The sequence below is a fragment of the Ranitomeya variabilis genome, chromosome 2 (genome assembly GCF_051348905.1).
Source record: "Ranitomeya variabilis isolate aRanVar5 chromosome 2, aRanVar5.hap1, whole genome shotgun sequence".
In the NCBI taxonomy this organism is placed as follows: Eukaryota; Metazoa; Chordata; class Amphibia; order Anura; family Dendrobatidae; genus Ranitomeya; species Ranitomeya variabilis.
Window position 1 is genome coordinate 462,597,331 of NC_135233.1, and position 27,801 is coordinate 462,625,131.

Below are 27,801 nucleotides of genomic sequence, written 5' to 3' on the forward strand. Positions count from 1 at the left end.
CCCTACAGGACAAGAGAGTCCCCGGCCGCCCCCCTTCTTCCAGCCACACATCCCTGGTCACGTGACCCCCCCAGCCTCCTCCCCGCACAACATTGTACCACGTGGCGCTCCCTAGTAGTAGAGCGGTGACGTCATCAGTCTGCGCCGCCTCCTCTAGTCATTTCTGCGGTACCTGCCTGCCGGTGCTCAGTGAAGGGGAGTGATGGCGCTCGGTGGATGCTCAGCTCGTCGTGTTCAGCTCTGGCTTTGATGTCAGCACTAATAATGTGAGTAAGGAGCTGTATATGGTGTATTCTATGTTCTCCCTATTATACTGCCGTGTAAACTACAAGTCCCAGCATGCCATCATTGCTTACATCATCTATAGCATTTACTTATCTCAGGCACTGAGTATCCTAGTTAGTATTGCACAGCTGGGAATGTCTTCTGGGAGTTGTAGTTCCTCTCATGCCCCGTGTTGATACTAGACGTTATGGCTGACCACTGTTCTCCCTGCAGATGTTCCTGTCTGATTTCCTCTTTCTACCATGAGGCTGAAGCTGAGGAACGTCTTTCTGGTGTATTTCGTGGTGTCCAGCACCGGTCTCCTGTACGCGTTACTGCAGCTCGGTACGTATTAACCCGACCTACATCTTATACTCGAAGCCAAAAAACTACATCTCACCCCCGGACGCAGGCAGTCAGCTAGCCTTTGTTTTGCAAGAACTAGAACTTAGAGGGGTTTTCCAGTTTAAGAAAACCCTTGTCCCCACTGATGCAGTTTGAAAAAAAAAAAAAAACGACTTTACTCACCCTCCCCGGGTCCAATGTTGAGTCTCAGCCGTTGCTCCCAGTGCCCTATTTCCCTGCAGTGCTGACGTCACGTCCACAGCACTGCAGCCAATTGTTGAGCTCAAGTTGATGGGCTGAGATTACAGACTGGCTGGGTGGTGTTGTGTCGACGCTGCCACCAATAACAGATACCAGAAACAGTGGTGGAGACTCCGCGCTGGACCCAGGAAGGGTGAGTGTAAAAAAAACAAACAAAAAAAAAAACTGCAACTGGAGAATAGGAGTTTTCTGAAATTGGAAAACCCATTTAAAAGGAATCTGTCTGCAGGTCTTTGCTATGTAATCTGAGGTCAGGCTGAGACATGATGAGTCACTTATTAGGTTGTATGCTCTTGTTTCAATACAATGCGTGTTCTATCAGCAGATTATCACTGCAGGACCAGCTGCCCACAAAACTCATATCCCCAGCACTGATTAGCAGCGTACTGTCAATATACAATGTACACAGAAAACTTCTAATCAGGGATTTGGGTGTGGGTTAGCTTTATAAGCTCTGCTACATCTAAAAATTCTTATTATATCACAGCCTCTGCATCAAGTAAACTAAGTGATATATATAACTGGAATCAGGGTCTCTTTCCCTATATTCTGCTGCTCTCAGATGATGTAACAAAAACCTGGTGACAGATTATCTTTAAAGGGGCTATCTGGGACTGCATATTGATGATCTATCTTTAGGATAAGATCTGGGTCTTTATATGCGGCCTCCCTATTGATTTGTTGATATCTGATCTTGCAGCAACCAATATAGTTTGGGAGAGAGCCTGGCAGCGGCCACCAAACAATGTACTGCACTTGTGTTTCACTTCATTCTCTGCTTGTATCTGGACGCTGCCCCAGCAAATATTAGCTAATCGATAGATGTACTGATTGTTCTACCCCACTGAGCTCAGATTGATGACCTATCCCATTGTTTTGTTTTGTTTTTTTTGTTTTTTTTTATGGCTGAGTCTGAGTTGTGTGATTAGTCTTTTAGATATGCCAAGTGCTGTTTCCTTCACATCTGGTCCTTTGTACTATGATTGTTTGCAGGTCAGCAATGTGACTGTACACGTCAGGTAAACCCTGGCAATAATATTCACAGGAGGGAAACCCCGCACCGTCGTGGTGGGGAAAACATGCCTGTTATATATGTAGTAACCCCAACACATACAAGGTAAGCTGTTTAATTTTGCAGTATATGACTTGGAAAACTGAGTACAGAGCAGGTGTAGAAGGTTTCCTCCACCCCATATCATTGTACCTTAAACAAATGACATGGCGTCACAATAGTTTATTAGGGTAAGTCTCCACGTTCAGGATTGCATTAGGATTTGGTCAGGATTTTCCATCAGTTTTTGTAAGCAAAAACCAGGAGTGGGTGATGAATACAGAAGTGGTGCATATGTTTCTATTATACTTTTCCTCTGATTGTTCCACTCCTGGTTTTGGCTTACAAAAACTGATGGAAAATCCTGACCAAATCCTGATGCAATCCTGAACGTGGAGACTTACCCTTAATGTGATTTCTCCTACGCCTCATTGGGGGACACAGACCGTGGGTGTATGCTGCTGCTGCCACTAGGAGGCTGAGTGATACAAAGAAAGCTCTCTCCTCCCCTGCAGTATACACCCTCCTGCTGGCTCTCAGCTAACCAGTTCTTGCTTAGTGTCTGTAGGAGGCACTTGGCGTCACAATTGTCTAGCTTTTCCGGTGTACAAACACATATTAAAAACAAAATAAAAAAAAAAAACACACCTCAATCTACAGAAGCAGTCAGACTTGCAGACTTTGTCTAGCAGCATTAAAACTGATTTTTATATATATATATATATATATATATATATATATATATATATATATATATATATATAGATATATATATAGAAACATATCGTCCATAAGGGATTGAATGTATGCAATATTGTAACTGAAGAAATCTGGAACTTTTTAATGGATAAATAAAAGGTGTATTTTACTCTACCATTGGACTGATCGCTGGAGAAACAAAAAGTTTTTTCTTTACATGTGTGGATTTGTCCCAATCCGTTTTCCGTTCGAAAATACAGGTTGGATGTATTCCATTCCGGTTTCTTCAAAGCGGCAAGCTGGCTTTGCCAAAAACTATCTATCTATCTATCTATGGGTCATTCCATATCAAGTGATCCAAATATGAATATTTTTTTTACCTTACATCTTTAGATTGTTTTGATTTTTTGTTTTTATGAAGTACAACTTTAGTTAATTACAAATTAAAAGTTTAGAATTTTTTTCTTCATAAGTTAATTTTTTACAGATTTTTAAAGTTTTGAAAAAGCGTGGATTTTGGCCTGGTATAGCTTTACATTTTGTATCATATCTCGGGCTAGAATTAAGATATAGAGGTGGGAGAGGCATCATTTTTCTCAGAACGGTACCGGCTTTCATTTGATATGTCACAAGACTATGTTTCTTTATATTTTGTTTTGGAGAAATCAAATTAAAAATTTTGATGCGCAATTCTGAAAAAAACGTATGTTTTAAAATTGTGAAAACATGCATGTGTGTTACTTGTGTCCTTGTTTATATTTGTACAGGGATTCAACTTGGGATCTATCACATTTGTATTTTTTTTTAAGCCTTGAATCATCTGATTTTATGTTTGTGTGAGTTTCTTCCTTTTTTCTTTTCAAATTACAACTTATTGAATTCAACATTTATATGTAACAATAAAGAAACACAAAAAACAAATACCGAAGTGACAGAATAAATACATCTTAATCATCATAACACAACTTGCTCAGCATTTTCAACCTGAATTCATTGAACAAGCCAAAAGATAAAAGGTGATCACATCCTCAAGTGTGGTTTTCTAAATACAGTCTCGTCCTAATTATGTTAAAAACAAGATGAAAAGAACCAATATTTCTACCACCTATTTATACATGGAACAATTTTTTTTCTACTATATCACTAAACATGTCATTTCTGAAGTGTTTAAGAAGAATAGTACAGTAGTTAAATCCTCTTTCTATAAAATATGAACTAATCAAACAATTAATAGTAGGTTTTTACACTGGCCTGTTATCATCAATGTGTCCCTTCTAGTGGGTGAAATGTCATCTTGCCCATCAGCGCTCACTAGCAATGGCCGTTTCCTTCTGTGTCAGAGTATGTGCGGCCTGTCATGGTGCTCGGCTCCACCTGAGTTATATCTGATTTTTGTTCACTTTTACAATGTCTGCTTTTCTTGGATACACAAAGGATGGCGCTGGACCAGAAGGTGCAGAAAAGTCCTTTCTACGTCTTCATTTTCACAATCTTTGGAGAGTCCAGTAGCCGCCACCAGCGCCGATCATATTCACAGGTCACATCACCAGTTGTCATCCATTGCCGATCTTGTGCCGCCTTCTACCACTTCATGGACGTCACTGTCTTTATTTCCACTACATGGAATGATAGTCCGGTATTGCTGAGTCCCTGTGATGGGTTCTGCTTCCTGTAACCGATGATATAACAAACTCTCCTCCCCCCCGTAGTCCTGGTTTGTACAGTACATGGACTGGATGTTAAGAGTACTTTTCTCCCTCCATTTGAGGAGTTGCCTGGGTGATAAGATTTGGTGTGAATACGGCCCGAGCTGCCGGCCTGTCATCTGCTCTGCAGTCACTGTCTACCCCTGGTCATCCTCAGCCCTAACAAAGCTTCTCCTCTGTCCTCTCCTGCTTCTAATCTGTAACATAATAAAATAATACAGGAATATCTAACAATCATGGATTATTTGATAAATCTACACCCCACACTGTTAGACCACAGGCTGAACAGATCTGAAATCAAGATTTTTGAACTGACACTGTAATAGTTTTATTTTTTAAAATATGATCCCATCATGATCCCATCTTGTATTTTGGTACAGATGTGAATAGGAGCATAGCAGGCGCATGTGCAGTTTTTGAAATTTTTAAATTAAACGTTTTTTTCGGAAATGCATTTTAAAGTTTTGCGCTTGCGTTCGCATAGGTAAATTATTATCAAAGATACTCTTGTGACATATCTGGTGAAAGCCTGTACTGTTCTGAGAAGAATGGTGTTTATTTTGTTTCTCTATCTCTTTTCTAGCCTGAGTTATGGGGAGAAATGTAAAGGCAGGCAACACCGAAATTTGCACTTTTTCCGAACTTTGAAAATCAATAAAAAATAAAAAAAAAATCTATAATTTTTTTTTTCTTCACATTTTGCATTCTCTGACACACTATTACCAAATAACAAAATCTCAAAAGAATTAAAAATATAGTGGTAAAAATCATTGGTTCACTTGACATGGAATGACCCCTATCTATCTATCTATCTATCTATCTATCTATCTATCTATCTATCTATCTATCTATCTATCTATCTATCTCACATGACTCTGTGGACTCAAATATGGAAAAATTACAGCTCTCAAAATGTGGTAACGCAAAAAATATTTTTTGCAATGAAAAGCGTCTTTCAGTGTGTGACGGCTGCCAATCATAAAAACCCGCTATAAAAGTAAATCAAACCCCCCTTCATCACCCCCTTAGTTAGGGAAAAATAAAAAAATTAAATGTATTTATTTCCATTTTCCCGTTAGGGTTAGGGTTAGGGTTGGGGCTAGGGTTGGGGCTAGGGTTGGGGCTAGGGTTGGGGCTAGGGTTGGGGCTAGGGTTGGGGCTAGGGTTAGGGCTAGTGTTAGGGCTAGTGTTAGGGCTAGTGATAGGGCTAGGGTTATTGCTAGGGTTAGGGCTAGGGTTGGGGCTACAGTTAGGGTTGGGGCTAAAGATAGGGTTAGGGTTTGGATTACATTTACGGTTGGGAATAGGGTTGGGTGTGTCTGGGTTAGAGGAGTGGTTGGGTTACTGTTGGGATTAGGGTAAGGGGTGTGTTTGGATTAGGGTTTCAGTTATAATTGGGGGGTTTCCACTGTTTAGGCACATCAGGGGCTCTCCAAACGGGACATGGCATCCGATCTGAATTCCAGCCAATTCTGCGTTGAAAAAGGAAAACAGTGCTCCTTCCCTTCAGAGCTCTCCCGTGTGCCCAAACAGGGGTTTACCCCAACATATGGGGTATCAGCGTACTCAGGACAAATTGGACATCATCTTTTGGGGTCCAATTTCTCCTGCTACCCTTGGGAAAATACAAAACTGGGGGCCAAAAAATAAGTTTTGTGGGAAAATAAAGATTTTTTATTTTCACGGCTCTGCGTTGTAAACTGTAGTGAGACACTTGGGGGTTCAAAGTTCTCACAAAACATCTAGATAAGTTCCTTGGGGGGTCTAGTTTCCGATATGGGGTCACTTGTGGGGGGTTTGTACTGTTTGGGTACATCAGGGGCTCTGCAAATGCAACGTGACGCCTGCAGACCAATCCATTTAAGTCTGCATTCCAAATGGCGCTCCTTCCCTTCCGAGCTCTGTCATGCGCCCAAACAGTGGTTCCCCCCCACATATGGGGTATCAGCGTTCTCAGGACAAATTGGACAACAACTTTTGGGGTCCAATTTATCCTGATACCCTTGTGAAAATACAAAACTGGGGGCTAAAAAATCATTTTTGTGGGAAAAAAAAAGAATTTTTATTTTCACGGCTCTGCGTTATAAACTGTAGTGAAACACTTGGGGGTTCAAAGCTCTCAAAACACATCTAGATAAGTTCCTTAGGGGGTCTACTTTCCAAAATGGTGTCACTTGTGGGGGTTTTTAATGTTTAGGCACATCAGGGGCTCTCCAAACGCAACATGGCATCCCATCTCAATTCCAGTCAATTTTGCATTGAAAAGTAAAATAGCGCTCCTTCCCTTCCGAGCTCTGCTATGCGCCCAAACAGTGGTTTACCCCCACATATGGGGTATCGTCGCACTCAGGACAAATTGCACAACAACTTTTGTGGTCTAATTTCTTCTCTTACCCTTGGGGAAATAAAAAAATGGGGGTGAAAAGATCATTTTTGTGAAAAAATATGATTTTTTATTTTTACGGCTCTGCATTATAAACTTCTGTGAAGCACTTGTTGGGTCAAAGTGCTCACCACACATCTAGATAAGATCCTTAGGGGGTCTACTTTCCAAAATGGTGTCACTTGTGGGGGGTTTCAATGTTTAGACACATCAGGGGCTCTCCAAATGCAACATGGCGTCCCATCTCAATTCCAGTCAATTTTGCATTGAAAAGTCAAATAGCACTCCTTTCCTTCCGAGCTCTGCCATGCGCCCAAACAGTGGTTTACCCCCACATATGGGGTATCAGCGTACTCAGGACAAATTGTACAACAAATTTTGGGGTCTATTTTCTCCTGTTACCCTTGGTAAAATAAAACAAATTGGAGCTGAAATAAATTTTGTGTGAAAAAAAGTTAAATGTTTATTTTTATTTACACATTCCAAAAATTCCTGTTAAACATCTGAAGGGTTAATGAACTTCTTGAAAGTGGTTTTGAGTACCTTGAGGGGTGCAGTTTTTAGAATGGTGTCACACTTGGGTATTTTCTCTCATATAGACCCCTCAAAATGACTTCAAATGAGATGTGGTCCCTAAAAAAAAAATGGTGTTGTAAAAATGAGAAATTGCTGGTCAACTTTTAACCCTTATAACTCCGTCACAAAAAAAATTTTGGTTCCAAAATTGTGCTGATGTAAAGTAGACATGTGGGAAATGTTACTTATTAAGTATTTTGCGTGACATATGTCTGTGATTTAAGGGCATAAAAATTCAAAGTTGGAAAATTGCGAAATTTTCAAAATTTTCGCCAAATATTCGTTTTTTTTCACAAATAAACGCAAGTTATATCGAAGAAATTTTACCACTATCATGAAGTACAATATGTCACGAGAAAACAATGTCAGAATCGCCAAGATCCGTTAAAGCGTTCCAGAGTTATAACCTCATAAAGGGACAGTGGTCAGAATTGTAAAAATTGGCCCGGTCATTAACGTGCAAACCACCCTTGGGGGTGAAGGGGGTTAAAGATTTTTTTTTTTTTGTATTTTCATGACTATGAAAATTGTACATTCACACTGAAGGCATCAAAACTATGAATTAACAGACGTGGAATTATATACTTAACAAAAAAAAGTCTGAAACAACTGAAATTATGTCTTATATTGTAAGTTCTTCAAAGTAGCCACCTTTTGCTTTGATGACTGCTTTTGGCATTCTCTTGATGAGCTTCAAGAGGTAGTCACCGGGAATGGTTTTCACTTCACAGGTGTTCCCTGTCAAGTTTAATAAGTGGGATTTCTTGCCTTGTAAATGGGGTTGAGACCATCAGTTGTGTTGTGCAGAAGTCTGGTGGATACACAGCTGATAGTCCTACTGAATAGACTGTTAGCTACTTTTTTTCTTGCCATAATACAAATTCTAAGTTAAAAAAAAAAAAAAAAAGTGGCCATCAGTACTTTAAGAAATGAAGGTCAGTCAGTCCGAAAAATTGGGAAAACTTTGAAAGTGTCCCCAAGTGCAGTGGCAAAAACCATCAAGCGCTACAAAGAAACTGGCTCACATGAGGACCGCCCCAGGAAAGGAAGACCAACAGTCACCTCTGCTTCTGAGGATAAGTTTATCCGAGTCACCAGCCTCAGAAATCGCAGGTTAACTGCAGCTCAGATTAGAGACCAGGTCAATGCCACACAGAGTTCTAGCAGCAGACACATCTCTACAACAACTGTTAAGAGGAGACTTTGTGCAGCAGGCCTTCATGGTAAAATAGCTGCTAGGAAACCACTGCTAAGGACAGGCAACAAGCAGAAGAGACTTGTTTGGGCTAAAGAACACAAGGAATGGACATTAGACCAGTGGGAATCTGTGCTTTGGTCTGATGAGTCCAAATTTGAGATCTTTGGTTCCAACCACCGTGTCTTTGTGCGACGCAGAAAAGGTGAACGGATGGACTCTACATGCCTGGTTCCCACCGTGAAGCATGGAGGAGGAGGAGGTGTGATGGTGTGGGGGTGCTTTGCTGGTGACACTGTTGGGGATTTACTCAAAATTGAAGGCATACTGAACCAGCATGGCTACCACAGCATCTTGCAGCGTCATTCTATTCCATCCGGTTTGCGTTTAGTTGGACCGTCATTTATTTTTCAACAAGACAATGACCCCAAACACACCTCCAGGCTGTGTAAGGGCTATTTGACCAAGAAGGAGAGTGATGGGGTGCTACGACAGATGACCTGGCCTCCACAGTCACCAGACCTGCACCCAATCGAGATGGTTTGGGGTAAGCTGGACCGCAGAGTGAAGGCAAAAGGGCAAACAAGTGCAAGACCATTCCCGGTGACTACCTCTTGAAGCTCATCAAGAGAATGCCAAGAGTGTGCAAGGCAGTCATCAAAGCAAAAGGTGGCTGCTTTGAAGAACCTAGAATATAAGACATACGGTATATACTCGAGTATAAGCCGACTCGAGTATAAGCTGACCCCCCCCCTAATTTTGCCACAAAAACTGGGAAAACTTAATGACTCGAGTATAAGCCTATGGTGGGAAATGCAGCAGCTACCGGTAAATGTTAAAAGTAAAAATAGATACCAATAAAAGTAAAATTAATTGAGACATCAGTAGGTTGTGTTTTTGAATATCCATATTGAATCAGGAGCCCCATATAATGCTCCATAAAGTTTATGATGGCCCCATAAAATGCTCCATATTAAAATATGCCCCATATAATCCTGCATAAAGGTTAATAATGGCCCCATAAGATGCTCCATAGACACATTTGCCCAATATAATGTTGCACAAACGTTGATTATGGCCCCATAAGATGCTCCATAAAGATATTTGCCCCATTTGCTGTTGCTGCGATAAAAAAAATAAAATCACATACTCACCTCTCTGTCGCTCAGGCCCCTGGCGCTTTCAATATTCACCTGTTCCATGTTCCGGCGTCGCTCCATCTTCAGCGTCTTCTGCACTGACGTTCAGGCAGAGGGCGTGCACTAACCACGTCACCGCGCCATCTGACCTGAGCGTCACTGCAGAAGATGCTGAAGACGGAGCGGCACCTGGAACGAGGAACAAGTGAATATCGCGCAGCGCTGCGCTCCCCTCCTTGTTATACTCACCTGCTCCTGGCTCAATGCAGTCCCTGCTTCCTCGGCGCCGCAGCTTCTTCCTGAATTGAGCGGTCACCGTTACCGCTCATTACAGTAATGAATATGCGGTTCCACCCCTATGGGAGGTGGACCCGCATATTCATTACTGTAGTGAGCGGTACCATGTGACCGCTCAGTACAGGAAGAAGCTGCGGTGCCGGAGAAGCAGGGACCGCGCCAGGAGTAGGTGAGTATAATTAGACAGCCCCCGCGCCCCCTCCCCTGCCGACCCCTGGGTATGACTCGAGTATAAGCAGAGAGGGGGACTTTCAACCCCAAAAAATGGGCTGAAAATCTCGGCTTATACTCAAGTATATACGGTAATTTCAGTTGTTTCACACTTTTCTGTTAAGTATATAATTCCACATGTGTTAATTCATAGTTTTGATGCCTTCAGTGAGCATGTACAATTTTCAGTCATGAAAATACAGAAAAATCTTTAAATGAGAAGGTGTGTCCAAACTTTTGATCTCTACTGTATATATTTATTTATTTTTCTATGTATTTAGCATCTTGTGCCTCCCTCATTTTTAAAGGAAAAATTAATAAAGATCTCTAACTCCAAAAGTTCCATTCAGAGAGATAGATGCTTAGCAAATATATACATATCTTTTAATATACATTCAATAGGTTTTTCATGAATAAGTTTTTTTTTTTTGTCCATAAGCTTGCCCACTGTAAAAATAACAAAGGACTCAGTGGTGTGCCCGCACCAATCGCATACTGAAGCCGCATTGTCACTGCTATAGCCATGTCAGACCAACCAGGTGCAGCAGTGATTGAGCAAAGCTTAGTTTGTCATTTTCACACCCGAGCAAGTCTGTGGACCTATTCCTGGAAATTACTTGCACTTTTGTATAGATCCCTACTTTCCTCTTGTCCTGAAAGTCTCATTTTCTAATACTTAAAGCGACAAAACTCTCCTACTTCTGTGCCAGCATGTGATGAAGGGGGGCTGGCTTTGTGGTTCAGTTTATTAGATAAGCCAGCCTCCTGTGACTCTGCTTCAGTCGTAATGTTGAAGAGGGTTGACTTTGTTGCTAAACAGAGCCAAACTCGGGAGTGTCCTTATCACATAATGACACAAATAGGAGGAGTAAGCCGTCTCTTGATTTCAGAACTGGCACTTCCAGGACTAGGAGAGGTGGTCTTAAAATGGGACATAAGTGCAGTTTTCCTAAGTTTTATACCCATATCAATCTGCCATCACACAAGTATAGACAAAGCCTTACCTGTACATAAAGTGGCGTTTGCATAGCATCGGATACCTAAGTTGCGTTCTTTTTGTCCTGGTCAGACCTCATCAGCGGGCTGAACTTACTCGCCTGTCCCAAACATTACTTCTCGTCCCTGCTCTTCACTGGATTGTGGTGGAAGACTCAGCACAGCGCACTAGTTTAGTGTCCGATCTGCTGGCCCAGAGTGAGTTGCAATACACCCACCTTCATGTGCAGACCCCACCAGCAATGAAATTGAAGGACTCTGATCCCAACTGGTTGAAACCGCGTGGTGTGGAACAGCGAAACGAGGCTTTACATTGGCTGCGTGAGAACAGATCACCCAAGGACCATGGGGTCGTCTATTTTGCTGATGATGACAACACATACAGTATTAAGATCTTTCAGGAGGTGAGTTGTGTTCCACTACTTTTCAACTTTTTTGGGATGTTTGAAGCCATTATCGCCTTATCTCTCAAATATATATACTATTATATGTGTATTACATATAGGTTTACAGCATCATATTGCACGATTGGCAGGTGAAATTAATAATGTTGAAGATTAATAATTATTGGTGACGATTGCCACAGTTAAAGCAATTCCATCAGTGCACAATGACTATTCAAACCATGCACGGGCGCTTGGTGCACCCTTGGCGTGGCTGAGCTGTTCAGTGCACATTCCCACCTTATTGTTTTGCATCAATCTCCACCATCCACTGACTACTGTAAAACCAGAACTGTCAATCAAGGAAGAAGAGGGTGTAGATGTAAAACAAATAGGAAGGAACGTTGACCTGCTCATCCACCCCAAGGGAGTACCGATCACCTGTGCTTGGCTTGAACAGTCATTTTGTGCTGACAATCAGTTGATGATATTTGCGTAAAATACATGCATTTATTTAAGGACATTATTATAAGGTTTTCCCAATAAATACATTTATCACTTATGCAAAGGATGAGCGTAAGTGTGTGATCGCTGGAGACCCAGGGTGCGTGCGTGCAATTGTTGGAGCCCTTGCCCCCATCCTTTTCAAGAGGAAGAAGAGGATTCCCAAAGTGATGCGCACAAAATGTCGCGTTGAGCCAACTAACCGAGGATGCCTGTGAGTAGGAGGTTTGCGGAGTTCCTGACTGGCAGGCTGTAGACTACAGACGTGATCGGTGGGCCGGTGTCCCGCTCATCTCTACTACATGCAGACATTTTTAACATGAGAGGCCACAGAGGAAATGTTCGTTGTTTGTTTTTATTTTTTTTATTTATTTTCTTGTGAATTTTCTTTTCCCTTCTACAGATGCGTAACACACACAAAGTATCTGTCTGGCCAGTTGGGCTTGTTGGAGGACTTCGTTATGAAGGTCCTTTGGTCACTGGAGGCAAAGTAGTGAGCTTTCATACATCCTGGAAGACACACAGACCGTTTCCCATAGACATGGCTGGATTTGCGGTGTCTTTGACACTACTTCTGAATCACCCAAAGGCACAGTTTGACCCAAATGCAGAGAGAGGTTTTTTGGAGAGCAGCCTTCTAGGACCACTGGTGACCGTCGGGGAATTGGAGCCCAAAGCGGATAATTGCACTAAGGTTTGTATGTGTACTTACAAATGCTATGTTCCTGATATGGATTTGTTTCCCAGGTGATAAAAAAAAATTGTCTTACTTGGTCACGTCTCTCCAAATGTGCACATTTAGGATGATTTCACACATCCCACGTTCACGGTCTGAGTACGAACTGGCCATGGGTCTCCTTACCTGAACTCAGCAGTGTTATAAGCATAAATGAGGTTGTTATATCGGGTCATGAGATCTATGGCCAGTTCTCATTGCTGTCCATGCTCGGATCCTGCATGTCAGACTTAGAGTATAAGGCATCAGAAACATATTCGATATACCATCTGTGTAAGGGACCTGATCCTTGGTATCCACACTATCAAAAAATGAAGCCTCTGCAGCTTTCCTTCCTGTATTACTTCCGGCCCATCACTAGAAAGCAATGAATCTCAAGTAGAGCCACTCATGGTCATCAATTTGATGCACGCCCTGGAATTTGTCCATTACAAGGCTGGATTCTTACTTTACGTTCGTGGTGTTTTTGGGTTTCTTTTGCACTTGCGATTGCGTGCTATAGTTTTGTAGTACTTTTGGGCAACTGCAGCAAGTACCGCACCATGGCCACGAGATGTGAGGTCGGCCTAAACAAAGCTTAATGAAACTTCTGCCGATCCACTGTTATCAGGAGCAGCTAGAGAACAGGGGAGTCCCGCACTGATCGCTGGAGCCAAGGGGCTTACCCGCAAGCAGAGGGGGGGGGGGGGGGGGGTACAGTCTAAATAGAAAGTCTGTGGTCTTTGAAGATTTTGAATAATCTGGTGCAAAATAACCCACAGCGAATACCTCAAGAGAAAAAAAAAAAGCAACTTCAATAAATTGCAAATGCTGAATCAGGTCCCTATGTGTTTGTCATTCAGCACAAACACTAGAAGAAATTAAGAGATTTTTACAAAACCGTACTTTTCGCATAGGTTTTGCCCATATATGCCATATCGCAACAAGATGTTATGTCCATGAAGTCACATGACGGCGTCGTTTGTGAATAGAGGGATGGGATGTCGCACCATAGAAACTACACGAAACAGAGCAGAAGTGAGCTTCCAGAAAATGGGTTATGGCACCCAGTCCAGTGCCAGGAGCCTTTGCGGGGGTTCGGATGCAGCACACGGACCCCTCCAGTGCCAGGAACCTGTGCCGGAGCTCAGATTTTGCACCCTGTCCAGAGCTGGGTGCCTCTGCTGGAGCTCGGATGTTGCGCCCTGTCCAGTGCCGGCTGCCTCTGCCGGAGCTCGGATGTTGCGCCCTGTCCAGTGCCAGGAGCCTCTGCCGGAGCTCGGATGTTGCGCCCTGCCCAGTGCCAGGAGCCTCTGCTGGAGCTCGGATGTTGCTCCCTGTCCAGTGCCAGGAGCCTCTGCCGGAGCTCGGATGTTGTGCCCTGTCCAGTGCCAGGAGCCTCTGCCGGAGCTCGGATGTTGCGCCCTGTCCAGTACCGGGAACCTCGGCCAGAGCTTGGATGTTGCACCCTGTCCAGTGCCGGGTGCCTCTGCCAGAGCTCGGATGTTGCGCCCTGTCCAGTGCCGGGAACCTCTGCCGGAGCTCAGATGTCGCGCCCAGTATACCTGAGCAGTGTACGTTGCTATATTATATTCATGTGTGGCAGCAGATTAGCCCCGGTATATGGACATAAAGCACATTACTGCCGGCCACCTGTCACTTCTGATGCCGTGTGCATGACATATACTTTTTGTTTTTACAGATCTGGGTGTGGCACACACGAACTGAAAAACCCAAACTCAAGCAAGAAGAGTTACTGGAGAAGCAGGGAAAGGGATCGGACCCCAAAATCCTTGTGTAATGCGAGCACAAACGAGACTGTTTTATACCATATGAGCAGCTGTCGCTGTAATGGGGCAAGTGACTTATTTCTGGACCCTTTTGTGATCGATCGTTTCATCAGATGCTCTAATATCTGTAATCGTATGTATAGAAATCATACACATGCAGGGTCTTTCCTATTAGGATCTCTGTGCATTACACTTCGTCCTCTAGACTTATGGTAGAGAACATCTGCAGATCAATCTAAGCCTCAATATGGCCATGTCCACATTGTCTGCAATACAGTATGTAAGGGGATTTACAAAATCTATGCAAGTTTAGACCAGGGCAGAAAATGGGTAAATTATAAAATAATACCGATTTATTGCTTCTCCTATCCCTGCTGGTCTCTGCTTACTTCTAGGTGTCACTCACTGACTGTCCGCAGCGGTCATGTGCTGGACGAAGCAGCAGCAGTGATGAGCGAGAGTGCCCGGATAAAGTGCTATCCGGACATTATCGTGCTTAACTGAGTGTCTTCGGTGTGATCGGAAAAAAATATGCTGGAGTCGCGCAGCTTCATGTCTCATGGTTGTTCGACAGCAGCAACACGTATGGATTTCCTGTTTGTTGGGCAATCCCTGCATGTGTAGCGGCTGTTGGACAGCCATGCGACATGCAGCCGCGGGGACTCGAACATATTTTTCAAGCACTGGTGTGTTCAGATGACAACTTTTCTGAGCAGTTTTTGTAAATGTTACTTGTTATTTTACAAAACACGGTCAAATAAATCTTTTTTTTTTTATGTGTTTTATCAAAGTCGGTATTGTTGTTCCTGTTGTACTAGGCACTGTTAAGAGACATGGACTCAAAGTATATCTGTATATTAGATGCTGCTGGAAATCAGGGCATCGGAACTTTGTCCTGATTTACCCAAAGTGGCAGATCAAATTGTATATAGAAACCACCTAGAAGATAACAACACATATAGCTATGTATATCCATCCCAGACACATTTCAGAACTCTACTGTCAGGAGACCCACAGCCGATCCAGACAGAGCCGGTCCAGACTTGAACAAATTTCACTGATGTGTGTAAGGCCTCATTCAGACTTCAGTTTTGGGGTTTTTTTCACGTACAAGAAAAGAGTTTCATCAATTTTGTTTTTCCATTGTTTAGGAAAAAAAAATTCTGAAGCTATCAGTTGGAAAAATCAGATAATATACAGATGGCACCTGAGTGCGGTCCGTTTTTTTTTTATTTATTTTTTTTGCACAGACCCATAGGCTTGCATTACTGATTTTGATCTGACACCCAGACCAATATCTGACCAATCTCCGTAATTTTGCTTAGTCCCAGGAAAATAATCTGATCTGTGGATAGCCCCATGGACTATCATAGGTACAAGTGCCATTAGTAGAGAGGAGAGGGAAAGAAAAATAAAAGATAGTGTTCGCCTGTGAAAAACTGATGTCTGAATGAGCCCTTAGGCCGGGGTCACACTTGGAACTGCAATGTGAGAAAGTCGTGCTAGTCTCTCGCCTCAATACCCGGCACTGCCGCCGATACTCGGGACTGGAGTATGTATTTCTATGCAGCTGAACGCTCTGGTCCGAACCGCTGGCGGCAGTGCCGGGTATTGAGGCGAGAGACTAGCGCGAGTTTCTCACATTGGAGTTACAAGTGTGACCCCGGCTTTATAGTAAAATAATAATTTCTAATTGACCCAATGATGTGTTCCCTGTTGGGATGGAGCGTACCTGTGGAAGTTCTGGTACCTGACCCAAACTTTTTAAAAAGTCCGGTTTGGGTACAAGAACAGTACCCGAACTTCCACTCAAACACCAATATAAATAATGAATACCCGAACTGCGAAGAAAAGAAAATTCAGTCTCTCGTATTAACACTGAACATTTCTGTTCGGGTTCTTCCATCTCTAATCCCCTGTAGGGCTGCGCTCAGCTATCTTCACATCCCGGGTATCACAGCCACATATGTGACCAACTGCTCCATTCAACTCCTGCTGGCCACGGTGTCATAGCCGTGAGAGATTGGTTTCATCCCAGCGGTGGGATCCACACTCCAATCTAGTAATTCTCACCTATCTGTGGATCATCTCCATAGACCCCCCTTTAGGGGTTTATCCATTGATATAAAATGAGGACATCTGCTGTGCATGTAATATTAATGTTATTTAGACGCTTTGTTCCATGTTACTTTTTGTACAAATGTCTCATAATTTATTCAGAGAGCTTTTATTATTTTAGGCCATGTCATTTGTGGGTTCACGCAGCGAATAAACATTTTACAACATACATAATCTCGTGGCTTTTCTTTATTTGCATTGTGCTTGCTATGTGTTTAATGTCAGGGGCGCACATTACATTTTACGTGGTTTTTCATCTTTTCTTTGTTTTAGCTACTACATGAACATATTTTATAAAGAGGATAGCGATAAAGGTCTGCAGAGAGAACCTCTGTCGTTCTCCCTACGTGTGGTTATCACAGCCCACCCCTCCACAGCACAAAACCCTGCATTTGTCTTTTTTATTTTTGTCTCTACGTTTCAGCAGCTACAACGTAGGTGGAGGTCTCCCCCCAACTCTCCTTCTAAGATTATATGTGCCTCGTCTCGGTAGCCTTGTATACATAAAGGACATACATACATATATAGGGTAATTAAACGAACAGGCCTGCGTTATCTCTACAGCCTATACAACCTCTGCGCCGTCTACATCTCAACACTCCATTTACCCGGATGTGGCCTCTCCACCTCCTGCCTCCGCAGAACTGGACAACTTGAAGAGGGCTTTCGTTTTCTCCAGACCACTATTGATGGTCTCCCCTAAACCTTTCTCCAGAAGAAATCCTTCCGAATCCGTCCCCACATCCTCTGCACCAGTAATCTTATCCATGGACGTCTGGAGGAACCGCATGCTTACTAGGACAGATCCCTAAAAAAGAGAAATAATCCATAGACAAAGAGTAAGAAAACAAAACAATTATAAATATAATATATACAGTACAGAGCAAAAGTTTGGACACACCTTCTCATTTAAAGATTTTTCTGTATTTTCATGACTATGAAAATTGTACATTCACACTGAAGGCATCAAAACTATGAATTAACACATGTGGAATTATATACTTAACAAAAAAGTGTGAAACAACTGAAATTGTCTTATATTCTAGGTTCTTCAAAGTAGCCACCTTTTGCTTTGCACACTCTTGGCATTCTCTTGATGAGCTTCAAGAGGTAGTCACCAGGAATGGTCTTCCAACAATCTTGAAGGTGTTCCCAGAGATGCTTGGCACTTGTTGGCCCTTTTGCCTTCACTCTGCGGTCCAGCTCACCCCAAACCATCTCGATTGGGTTCAGGTCTGGTGACTGTGGAGGCCAGGTCATCTGGCGTAGCACCCCATCACTCTCCTTCTTGGTCAAGTAGCCCTTACACAGCCTGGAGGTGTGTTTGGGGTCATTGTCCTGTTGAAAAATAAATGACGGTCCAACTAAACGCAAACCGGATGGAATAGCATGACGCTGCAAGATGCTGTGGTAGCCATGCTGGTTCAGTATGCTTTCAATTTTGAATAAATCCCCAACAGTGTCACCAGCAAAGCACCCCGACACCATCACACCTCCTCCTCCTCCATGCTTCACTGTGGGAACCAGGCATGTAGAGTCCATCCGTTCACCTTTACTGCGTCGCACAAAGACACGGTGGTTGGAACCAAAGATCTCAAATTTGGACTCATCAGACCAAAGCACAGATTTCCACTGGTCTAATGTCCATTCCTTGTGTTCTTTAGCCCAAACAAGTCTCTTCTGCTTGTTGCCTGTCCTTAGCAGTGGTTTCCTAGCAGCTATTTTACCATGAAGGCCTGCTGCACAAAGTCTCCTCTTAACAGTTGTTGTAGAGATGTGTCTGCTGCTAGAACTCTGTGTGGCATTGACCTGGTCTCTAATCTGAGCTGCTGTTAACCTGTGATTTCTGAGGCTGGTGACTCAGATAAACTTATCCTCAGAAGCAGAGGTGACTCTTGGTCTTCCTTTCCTGGGGCGGTCCTCATGTGAGCCAGTTTCCTTGTAGCGCTTGTTGGTTTTTGCCACTGCACTTGGGGACACTTTCAAAGTTTTCCCAATTTTTCGGACTGACTGACCTTTATTTCTTAAAGTAATGATGGCCACTCGTTTTTCTTTACTTGGCTGCTTTTTTCTTGCCATAATACAAATTCTAACAGTCTATTCAGTAGGAATATCAGCTGTGTATCCACCAGACTTCTGTACAACACAACTGATGGTCCCAACCCCATTTATAAGGCAAGAAATCCCACTTATTAAACCTGACAGGGCACACCTGTGAAGTGAAGACCATTCCAGGTGAGTGTGCAAAGCAGTCATCAAAGCAAAAGGTGGCTACTTTGAAGAACCTAGAACATAAGACATATTTTCAGTTTTTTTCACACTTTTTTGTTAAGCATATAATTCCACATGTGTTAATTCATAGTTTTGATGCCTTCAGTGTGAATGTACAATTTTCATAGTCATGAAAATACAGAAACATCTTTAAATGAGGTGTGTCCAAACTTTTGCTCTGTACTATGTGTGTGTGTATATGTATGTGTATATATATAATTTTTTTTTTTTTTTGCCAGCCTTTAGTTACTCTTTAAGTAACATGTCTCATGCATCAGTGTATACTATGCGCCAATTCAGACATGGGGGTATTATACATTTGCTTTGCAGTGCTGAGGTCCTGGGTTCAAATCCCACCAAGGACAACATCTGCAAGGAGTTTGTATGGTTCTCCCAGTGTTTACGTGGGTTTCCTCCCACACTCCAAAGACATACTGATAGGGAATCTAGATTGTGAGCCCCAATGGGGACAGTGATGATAATGTCTATAAAGTGCTGCGGAATCAATGGCGCTATATAAGTGAGCAACATAAATACATTTATACCACCATGGTAATATACCGCCATTTGTTTTATAAAGCGAATCTTGTGGGATTTCTAGCTGGCAGCCTGCACACTAGGGCCGTACGCAGCAATATTCTGCATTTCTCCCAGTATCTATGTACACAACCATGACTAATTGTAATACACCTAAACTGTTGGAACTTGTACTACACATTTATGTCTGTGACCGGCCAAACACAGCAATCGTCAATTGATTTGTACAACATGTCCTCACAATACTGCTCCATGAAGATATCTGCAGTCTGGATATGTGCCATGTATTGTTATAGAGGAAAAGTAGAGCTAATGCCTGGCGGGTAAAGTCTCCAAGTCCTGGGAAAGCCAAGAGCTCTGCGCGTTATTGATAATTCCTTGCTGATTTAAAGCAATACTAATACACCGTCCCAAGTGCAATGCTCGGCTCTATGCTTCATGTATAGAAAGGCCTAAAAGTTTTTTAGGCGCTAGTTTCATTCATTTTTTTAGCAAATAAAGCATGTGGCAAGCACCAATTACATTGATTTGCTGACTATCATACCAGTTCATCAGTGCAAGAAAAAAATATATACTACAGGGATGGGCAAACTATTGGTGCGACCTGTGCAGCTGCATAGGGGCCCAAGAGATAAGAGGGCCACTACTGCCTCCAAAGCAGGTGGAATAGTGCATTATGGTGATCTATTAGGCTACTTTCACATTTCCGTCAGTAGTCATCCGTCACAAAGTGTCGGCGCGACGTACCGATGGACGTTTGTGAAATAGTGTATATCGAGAGCAGCGGATGCAGTTTTTCAACTGGTCCGCTGTCCAGTCTAAAGTCCCGGGGAGGAAAGAGACAGCGAGATTTCCTGCCGGGCATGCGCAGTCGGAAACACAGGATACAACGTACTGAAAAACGTTCCCTTGAACGTTTTTTGCAAAAGACGGGCCGTCACATTTTGCAGGATCCAGTGCACAGCGGATAAAACTTGAGTCCATACGTCGCTAATACAAGTCTATGGGAAAATGCAGGATCCTGCAAATTTTTTTCAAAAATCGACGTATTGCGACGGTAGCAGAAAGACGGAAATGTGAAAGTAGCCTTAGAATGCAGGGGCCCATATCTTGTTCCTGCACAGGGGCCTCTTCTGTCTGTGTCTGCTCCTGTACTAACAGATGCCACGATCGTTGCTCCATTCCATGTCATTGGAGGACAGCGTTGTTGGAGAAATTATTCACAGAGGATCATTATTGTTATTTGGCTTTTTTCTTACCTTTTGGAATTTTCTACACTTTTTTTTGTGAATAAAGCCTTAGGCTATGCTCACAAGTTACGTTTTTTTTATATTCTGCAAATTTTAAGTGGCGTTTTACAGTAAAAAATCTATGAAATTTCAGAAATCTTATGCACACACATTGGCGCAGCATGTCACTTTCAGTGTTTTTGCAGCATTTTTTTTTCATAAGCATCTTCTTTACTGCCAAGAGAGCAGGTTTTGTCTGCAGAAGAAAAAATGCAAAGTGTAAACGTAGCCTAAGTCTGCAAAAAATTTTTTAAAAAACAGACCAGACCCATAGACTATAATGGGTACATGTGAAAAGACATTTGCATAAGGTCTTGCATGAACAAAACCTTTTTTCTATGCTTTACACAGCCATGCAATTAATAAACTTTGTTTTACAGTTCAGTTTTTTGATAAAAAGGACTTTCGGACAAAGTCCTAAATATACAGGATGTGGTTTCTGCAGACATTACAGCCGAGGGGGAGATTGCTCAATCACAGTGAGCTTTTTATCAATGCTGCCAAGTAACCCAGAGCGTGTGATCTCAGCAAAGCGCTATAAAGTCGCCCTTTTATATGACCATTGAGACATTTTGCGACATGCAGGTAATCAATATCAGACTGCACTTCTAACCTGAAAAAAAACTATGATGACGGAGGTGCGGGAAGTTGACATATGGGGTGTTGTTTGTCTGGAGCCTCACACTAGACAGATGGCAATCGATCCTTGATGACCGGCCTTGCCTGACTAACAAAACAGTGGTCCTGCAGGTATAATGGGAACCTGCCATCAGTCATTAGGGTCCCAACCCACCATCAGTTATGCACGGTGGTAACTGGTTCACAATGATGGTTTACTTTCTGGCATCATCCGGAAAAAGAACCTCGAAGGCTACGTTCCTAAACCTGTATACAGCTGTTATCGAGCAGAAGCCATACTGGCTTGATTAACATACCACAGAGGTCATCATAAACCATCTCTGGGGGATGTGTTACTTTCTGGAGGTGGTTTGGGATTAGAGCCTTTAAAATTCTTTTTCTGCATGATGCTGCAGCTGTAAAGGAACATAATCGGGAACTGGATGCCATCCTGGTGGCTTGATTGTATTGTTTTGTGATCCTCGGACTGGCCATCGGCTATCCTGACCTGAGTGTGACAGCTGCATAGAGACACAGGCTATTACGCGCAGGTTCTGAGAGCTGATGGCCAGTCCAAGCATTGCAATACAATACGTTGAGATTCGATTCTCGCACTAATAATATGGCAGTCTGAAAGCACACTTATGTTGTGGCTCCCAATTAGGTGATATGAACACATCCTTGGCTGGTGGTATACAACATCAAAAGTGACCCCATTTAATTTCTTTATGCTAAAAATTTGGCATTGCCATACTGTGAGTTTTGGATGTGCGACATGTATGGAGTCTGAAAGTTGCTGTCTAGCCCCAACCGAAGAGTTAAATCAGTGTCATCTATAAGCTCTGAAAACTTTAAGGCTAGGTGCACACGTTGCAGATTTTGCTGCGGATCCGCAGAGGATTGGCCGCTGCGAATTCACAGCAGGTTTCCATGCGGTGTACAGTATGATGTAAACGTATGGAAAATGAAATCCGCAGTGCACATGCTGCGGAAAATACCGCACGGAAATGCTTCGTTGTATTTTCCGCAGCATGTCAATTCTTTGTGCGGATTCCGCAGCGGTTTACACCTGCTCCTCAATAGGAATCCGCAGGTGGAATCCCCACAAAAACCGCAGGTAATCCGCAGTGCGTTTTACCTGCAGATTTTGAAAAAATGGTGCGGAAAAATCTGCACACGAATCTGCAACGTGTGCACATAGCCTTAAAGTAAATAGTGATACTTTATTCAGGAAAAGCAAAACACAAAAGATCTTAAAAAAAATGTGGTCCCTTCTTTTTTTCTGCTTTTAATTTACTGTTTCTTACACGGCACAAGCTTGTTTACATTATAATCTGAAACTTTATATAAGCCTTTGGGAATGTATTTCAAGGAGTAATCCAGGAATAGAAAAAAAAACATAACAAAAAGGAAATGCCAGTATAAATAGATTCCAAAATACCTTCAAGAAGAAAATCATACTTGTTTTGACTATAGAGGTAATCACTACCCATTTGTAGGAAGATGTGATCCCAGTGGATATTCTGATCTAGTACTGCTGAGGTATGAAGAGGCTGCTCTCACTGCTGTCCACCCTGTCTATCTGATCTAATACTGGAGATACCAGGGGTGCTGAGGTAAGAAGAGGCTGCTCACACTGCTGTCCACCCTGTCTATCTGATCTAATACTGGAGATACCAGGGGTGCTGAGGTAAGAAGAGGCTGATCACACTGCTGTCCACCCTGTCTATCTGATCTAATACTGGAGATACTAGGGGTGCTGAGGTAAGAAGCGGCTGCTCACACTGCTGTCCACCCTGTCTATCTGATCTAATACTGGAGATACCAGGGGTGCTGAGGTAAGAAGAGGCTGCTCTCACTGCTGTCCACCCTGTCTATCTGATCTAATACTGGAGATACCAGGGGTGCTGAGGTAAGAAGAGGCTGCTCTCACTGCTGTCCACCCTGTCTATCTGATCTAATACTGGAGATACCAGGGGTGCTGAGGTAAGAAGAGGCTGCTCACACTGCTGTCCACCCTGTCTATCTGATCTAATACTGGAGATACCAGGGGTGCTGAGGTAAGAAGCGGCTGCTCACACTGCTGTCCACCCTGTCTATCTGATCTAATACTGGAGATACCAGGGGTGCTGAGGTAAGAAGAGGCTGCTCTCACTGCTGTCCACCCTGTCTATCTGATCTAATACTGGAGATACCAGGGGTGCTGAGGTAAGAAGAGGCTGCTCTCACTGCTGTCCACCCTGTCTATCTGATCTAATACTGGAGATACCAGGGGTGCTGAGGTAAGAAGAGGCTGATCACACTGCTGTCCACCCTGTCTATCTGATCTAATACTGGAGATACTAGGGGTGCTGAGGTAAGAAGCGGCTGCTCACACTGCTGTCCACCCTGTCTATCTGATCTAATACTGGAGATACCAGGGGTGCTGAGGTAAGAAGCGGCTGATCACACTGCTGTCCACCCTGTCTATCTGATCTAATACTGGAGATACTAGGGGTGCTGAGGTAAGAAGCGGCTGCTCACACTGCTGTCCACCCTGTCTATCTGATCTAATACTGGAGATACCAGGGGTGCTGAGGTAAGAAGCAGCTGATCACACTGCTGTCCACCCTGTCTATCTGATCTAATACTGGAGATACTAGGGGTGCTGAAGTAAGAAGCGGCTGATCACACTGCTGTTCACCCTGTATCCGATCTAATACTGGAGATACCAGGGGTGCAGAGGTAAGAAGCGGCTGATCACACTGCTGTCCATACTGTCTATCTGATCTAATCCTGGAGATACCAGGGATGCTGAGGTATGAAGAGGCTGCTCACACTGCTGTCCACCCTGTCTGTCTGATCTAATACTGGAGATACCAGGGGTGCAGAGGTAAGAAGCGGCTGGATAGACAGGATGGACAGCAGTGTGAGCAGCCTCTTCTTACCTCAGCATCCCTGGTATCCAGTATTAGATCAGATAGACAGGGTGGACAGCAGTGTGAGCAGCATCATCTTACCTCAGCACCCCTGGTATCTCCAGAATTAGATCAGATAGACAGGGTGGACAGCAGTGTAAGCAGCATCCTCTTACCTCATCACCCCTGATATATCCAGTATTAGATCAGATAGGCAGGGTGGTCAGCAGTGTGAGCAGCATCTTCTTACCTCAGTACTCCTGGTATCTCCAGGATTAGATCAGATAGACATGATGGACAGCAGTGTGAGCAGCATCTTCTTACCTTTGCACCCCTGGCATCACCACTATTAGATCAGAATATTTACTGGGAGCCTATCACATGCTAGAAGAAGGCAGAGCTTCCTACTGCACATGCTCACTGACACCTCTAACAACAAATTTCTTATCAGTGTAACAAGACGGCGTCCATCTTCATTCTATAGTGTTTGCCCTCCCTGACAAAATAAGTGTGAATTGTTAATTAAAGGTATGTAGGAATTTATTTATAATGTTATTTTCTTTCATTCTCTAGTTTTCCTCTTTTCCCAGAGAGCCCTTTTAACTATGAGAAGTGTATTTTTTTCTTTTCTATATTGATATACGGTACTGAAAATCATTTTCCTTACCTGAATAAGGAAATATAAAGTTACAGCTGCCCCATTTGTGGCCATAATTCCAGTGTAGTAGCTTAACAGGACTTCACGGCAGCCCTTCACCCAAATGTTCAGTTCATCCGATTGATAGTTGTAGCTGTAATGGGCTGAGTTATTGGTGATCTGCATTTGGATACAAGGTCTGGGAGAGTTCGGGTTACAACAGCTAAATGGGACGCCGTCCATCAGGTATTTGCCGTCCACGTTGCTCTTAATGCGGCTGCACAATGAAGATAGAAATGAGGGGACAATATAAAATGGAAGCAAATGATGTAAGCGGGTTCGATTTCTGCATTAGTTCCTATAGTAACAGTCTACAAATATTGACTAATTGCACAATAGGGCATCTCTGCCAGATAGCAGGGGTAGCCATTTTTCCACTTCCTCATTTGCAAATTTTAGTAACAGACATAGTTATCCTATTGACATGTAGTCAAATGTGTCGTAGTCTTTCACCTCTGACATATATTGAAATAACAGGACTGAATTTACATTCCCAGGGCTGCCAGACAAAGCAGACGTGGTGTTTCTGGCAACCGGCCCTCCTAATGGAATTAATGGTGAAATGAGGAACCTGAAAGTTAATGTGGTTACATGTTTCATAAAAGAGGCAAATATTAATTATAAGACGTCAAATATCGCCTGTTGTGAAAAGTGACACTTTTTTAGAATGTTCTCCATGAATTGCTTAAGTTTGGAGATAAGAGTGCAGCTTGTGATACAAACACTAAATATTGGAAAAAATGTAAATAAATAAGGAAAATGTTTCACCAAATATTTCCTGATGTACTTGATCGATTCACTGTTCAAATAAACCCTTATGCACTTTTCCCTTACGTGTTTTATCCTTTTTTTTTTTGCTGATTGAACATGTGCCTGTAGTCTATGAGCATATACGCATGAGTGTGGGGTTTTTTATTTTTTTTTTTTGCGGACTGTGTGTCCTCAAAAAAACATGGAGGCATGTCCGATTTTAATCCGAGGCATGGACTAAATTCACTCATAATAGTCTACGAGTCCGTGGAAATTACAGACAGCACATGGATGATGTCTGTGTGCGGTCCATAAGGATGCGAGAGAATCAGATCAATTATGTAAACGGCATTTGGCTCAAACTCTTTCAGAGTTTCCGAGTGTCAGTTTACTGTGATCTGATTATCTTCGGATGAGCGAATCGTATCAGAGGTGCAGAGAAGACGGATAACTTTATTTCTCCATCTTCTCCATGGTTTGTGTCCGCTTACCGTAAATTGGACTGCACTCTGATGACATCCGAGTGCAGTCTGATGTTTTACACGCATCCATAGACTTGAATGGGTGCACGTGATCCAATTTGTGGAGCCACTCGATTTTTTTTCTCATGAGAAAAAAAAAATCAACATTGGCCCGAGTACTATCCGATAAAACATTGGATAGCAATTTTCCGAGTTATACGCTTGTGCAAAGCGGGCTCTAAAATTGTAATCAGTAGGAGAAGCTTTGCAATTTGTTTTCCAATTAGAAAAATCATTGATGGTAAAAATGGACTTGCTGATCAAAGATTAATGAAAATTTAGGGTTTTTTTCAAGTACAAGTGAAAAAAAAAAACGGAAGCCAGAATGAGGCCTAAATTCATGTTCGGTTCCACAGTTATCGATTACATATATTTTATTATAACTTTTTCTAACTTTTTATGATGGTAATGAAAGTTTACTTTTTTACTTTTTTTTCCAATGGCTCTGCATATAAATGAGCCAAAAGTTTAAACCTAGTCAATAACTCCTACTAGGGTTAGCTTTTTATTATTTTCTGGCCCAAAAAATCATGGATAGACAATATTTTTGGGAAAACCATAAGAAATTATTATGATTAGCAGTGATACATGTCTACAGCCCATAATACTGACATGACGACATTAGCTGCGTTCACTGTGACCTGTAAAATGATGATAATTATAGTAAATAAAATCTATATACATTTCTTCAGCTTCAATAAAATCATGGAAATCTTCAATTTTTTTTTAACGGATTGAGCAAAAAAGTGTCTAATTTTTGCGGACTGTCCTGGAATTTCTTGGGAGTTGGCAACCATGACTCCTATCATGCTGATAGCTCCTGCAGAAGAAAAAAATCAATATTTTGGGGACATTTGCAGTCTGAGGCCAACACAACATTAATCATATTAAAGGATAACTTTATTAATATTGTCACTCACTCTTTTACTTCTTTGGAGGAGAAGTCCAGGTAACGATTGCTGATCCATTGCACCTCGAACCAATCTTTGTAGTGGTTGTTTCCACAGCATTGGAATTCCATTTGTAATTTGTCCACTGTCCTCTTCTGGTAGCAGCGGCCCGGAATATCGGTGTCCTTGTAGAACCTGATCCCATTTCTCAAACCGATCTTCAGAGATTCTTCCAGACTTCCCCTCATTACAATGCTAAGGAACAAAGCTGCCAAACAAAGCAAACAACTCAGGATGGATATAAAAAAATAAGGGAGCAAAAAAGTCTTCCAGCGTGGGTATTTGGCCATATCGAGTGAATCTTGACTCATTTTCCCTGTCATCAGACCAAGAATGGCTCCCACAAGTCCAGCTGTTAGGACTGTGTTGGGAACAGCATGGGCCACGGTGTTGTCCATCACTTCATTGTGTATCCATAGCTGTACCTTTAGGAAGATCCCCAATCCAAAGCTCACACACCCTATAAGAACACTGACCCATGATAGAAGCCATAGAGTTTGAGCTAGTTTCACCCGCTTCTGGAAGGTAAATTTGGTCTTGAAGAGCGCCATCCTAAAAATGGGACCTGGAAAAGGGAATTAAAGAGCCCCTTTGTGTTATCCCTTGTTCTGGGGGGTGATAGAGACAATCACCCACAGG

General features: G+C 42.7%; 2 protein-coding genes across 2 annotated transcripts; one reads left to right on the plus strand and one right to left on the minus strand.

The window, feature by feature from the left end:
* On the plus strand, positions 1–16,806 carry B3GAT3 (beta-1,3-glucuronyltransferase 3). Its single transcript, XM_077287518.1, has 6 exons — positions 1–266; positions 499–609; positions 1,864–1,987; positions 11,196–11,526; positions 12,413–12,703; positions 14,427–16,806. Exons 2-6 carry the CDS (start codon positions 528–530, stop codon positions 14,523–14,525), a joined length of 927 nt encoding a protein of 308 aa, XP_077143633.1. The 5' UTR covers positions 1–266; positions 499–527; the 3' UTR covers positions 14,526–16,806.
* Positions 16,709–27,801, minus strand: ROM1 (retinal outer segment membrane protein 1). Its single transcript, XM_077287517.1, has 3 exons — positions 27,133–27,801; positions 24,912–25,158; positions 16,709–17,440 (listed from the first exon to the last, which is right to left on the minus strand). Exons 1-3 carry the CDS (start codon positions 27,711–27,713, stop codon positions 17,237–17,239), a joined length of 1,032 nt encoding a protein of 343 aa, XP_077143632.1. The 5' UTR covers positions 27,714–27,801; the 3' UTR covers positions 16,709–17,236.

Excerpts from the sequence above, each read along its gene's own strand:
- ROM1 (XM_077287517.1), bottom strand. The coding sequence starts at position 27,713 with ATGGCGCTCTTCAAGACCAAATTTACCTTCCAGAAGCGGGTGAAACTA. Across the intron at positions 25,159-27,132 it reads TCCTCCAAAGAAGTAAAAGA|CCGCATTAAGAGCAACGTGG; the intron begins GTGAGTGACAAT and ends TTCATTGTGCAG. Across the intron at positions 17,441-24,911 it reads CTTTATATTTCCTTATTCAG|GGATCTGTCCTAGTAAGCAT; the intron begins GTAAGGAAAATG and ends TCTCTTTTTTAG.
- B3GAT3 (XM_077287518.1), top strand. The coding sequence starts at position 528 with ATGAGGCTGAAGCTGAGGAACGTCTTTCTGGTGTATTTCGTGGTGTCC. Across the intron at positions 1,988-11,195 it reads GTAACCCCAACACATACAAG|ACCTCATCAGCGGGCTGAAC; the intron begins GTAAGCTGTTTA and ends TGTCCTGGTCAG. Across the intron at positions 11,527-12,412 it reads GTATTAAGATCTTTCAGGAG|ATGCGTAACACACACAAAGT; the intron begins GTGAGTTGTGTT and ends TCCCTTCTACAG.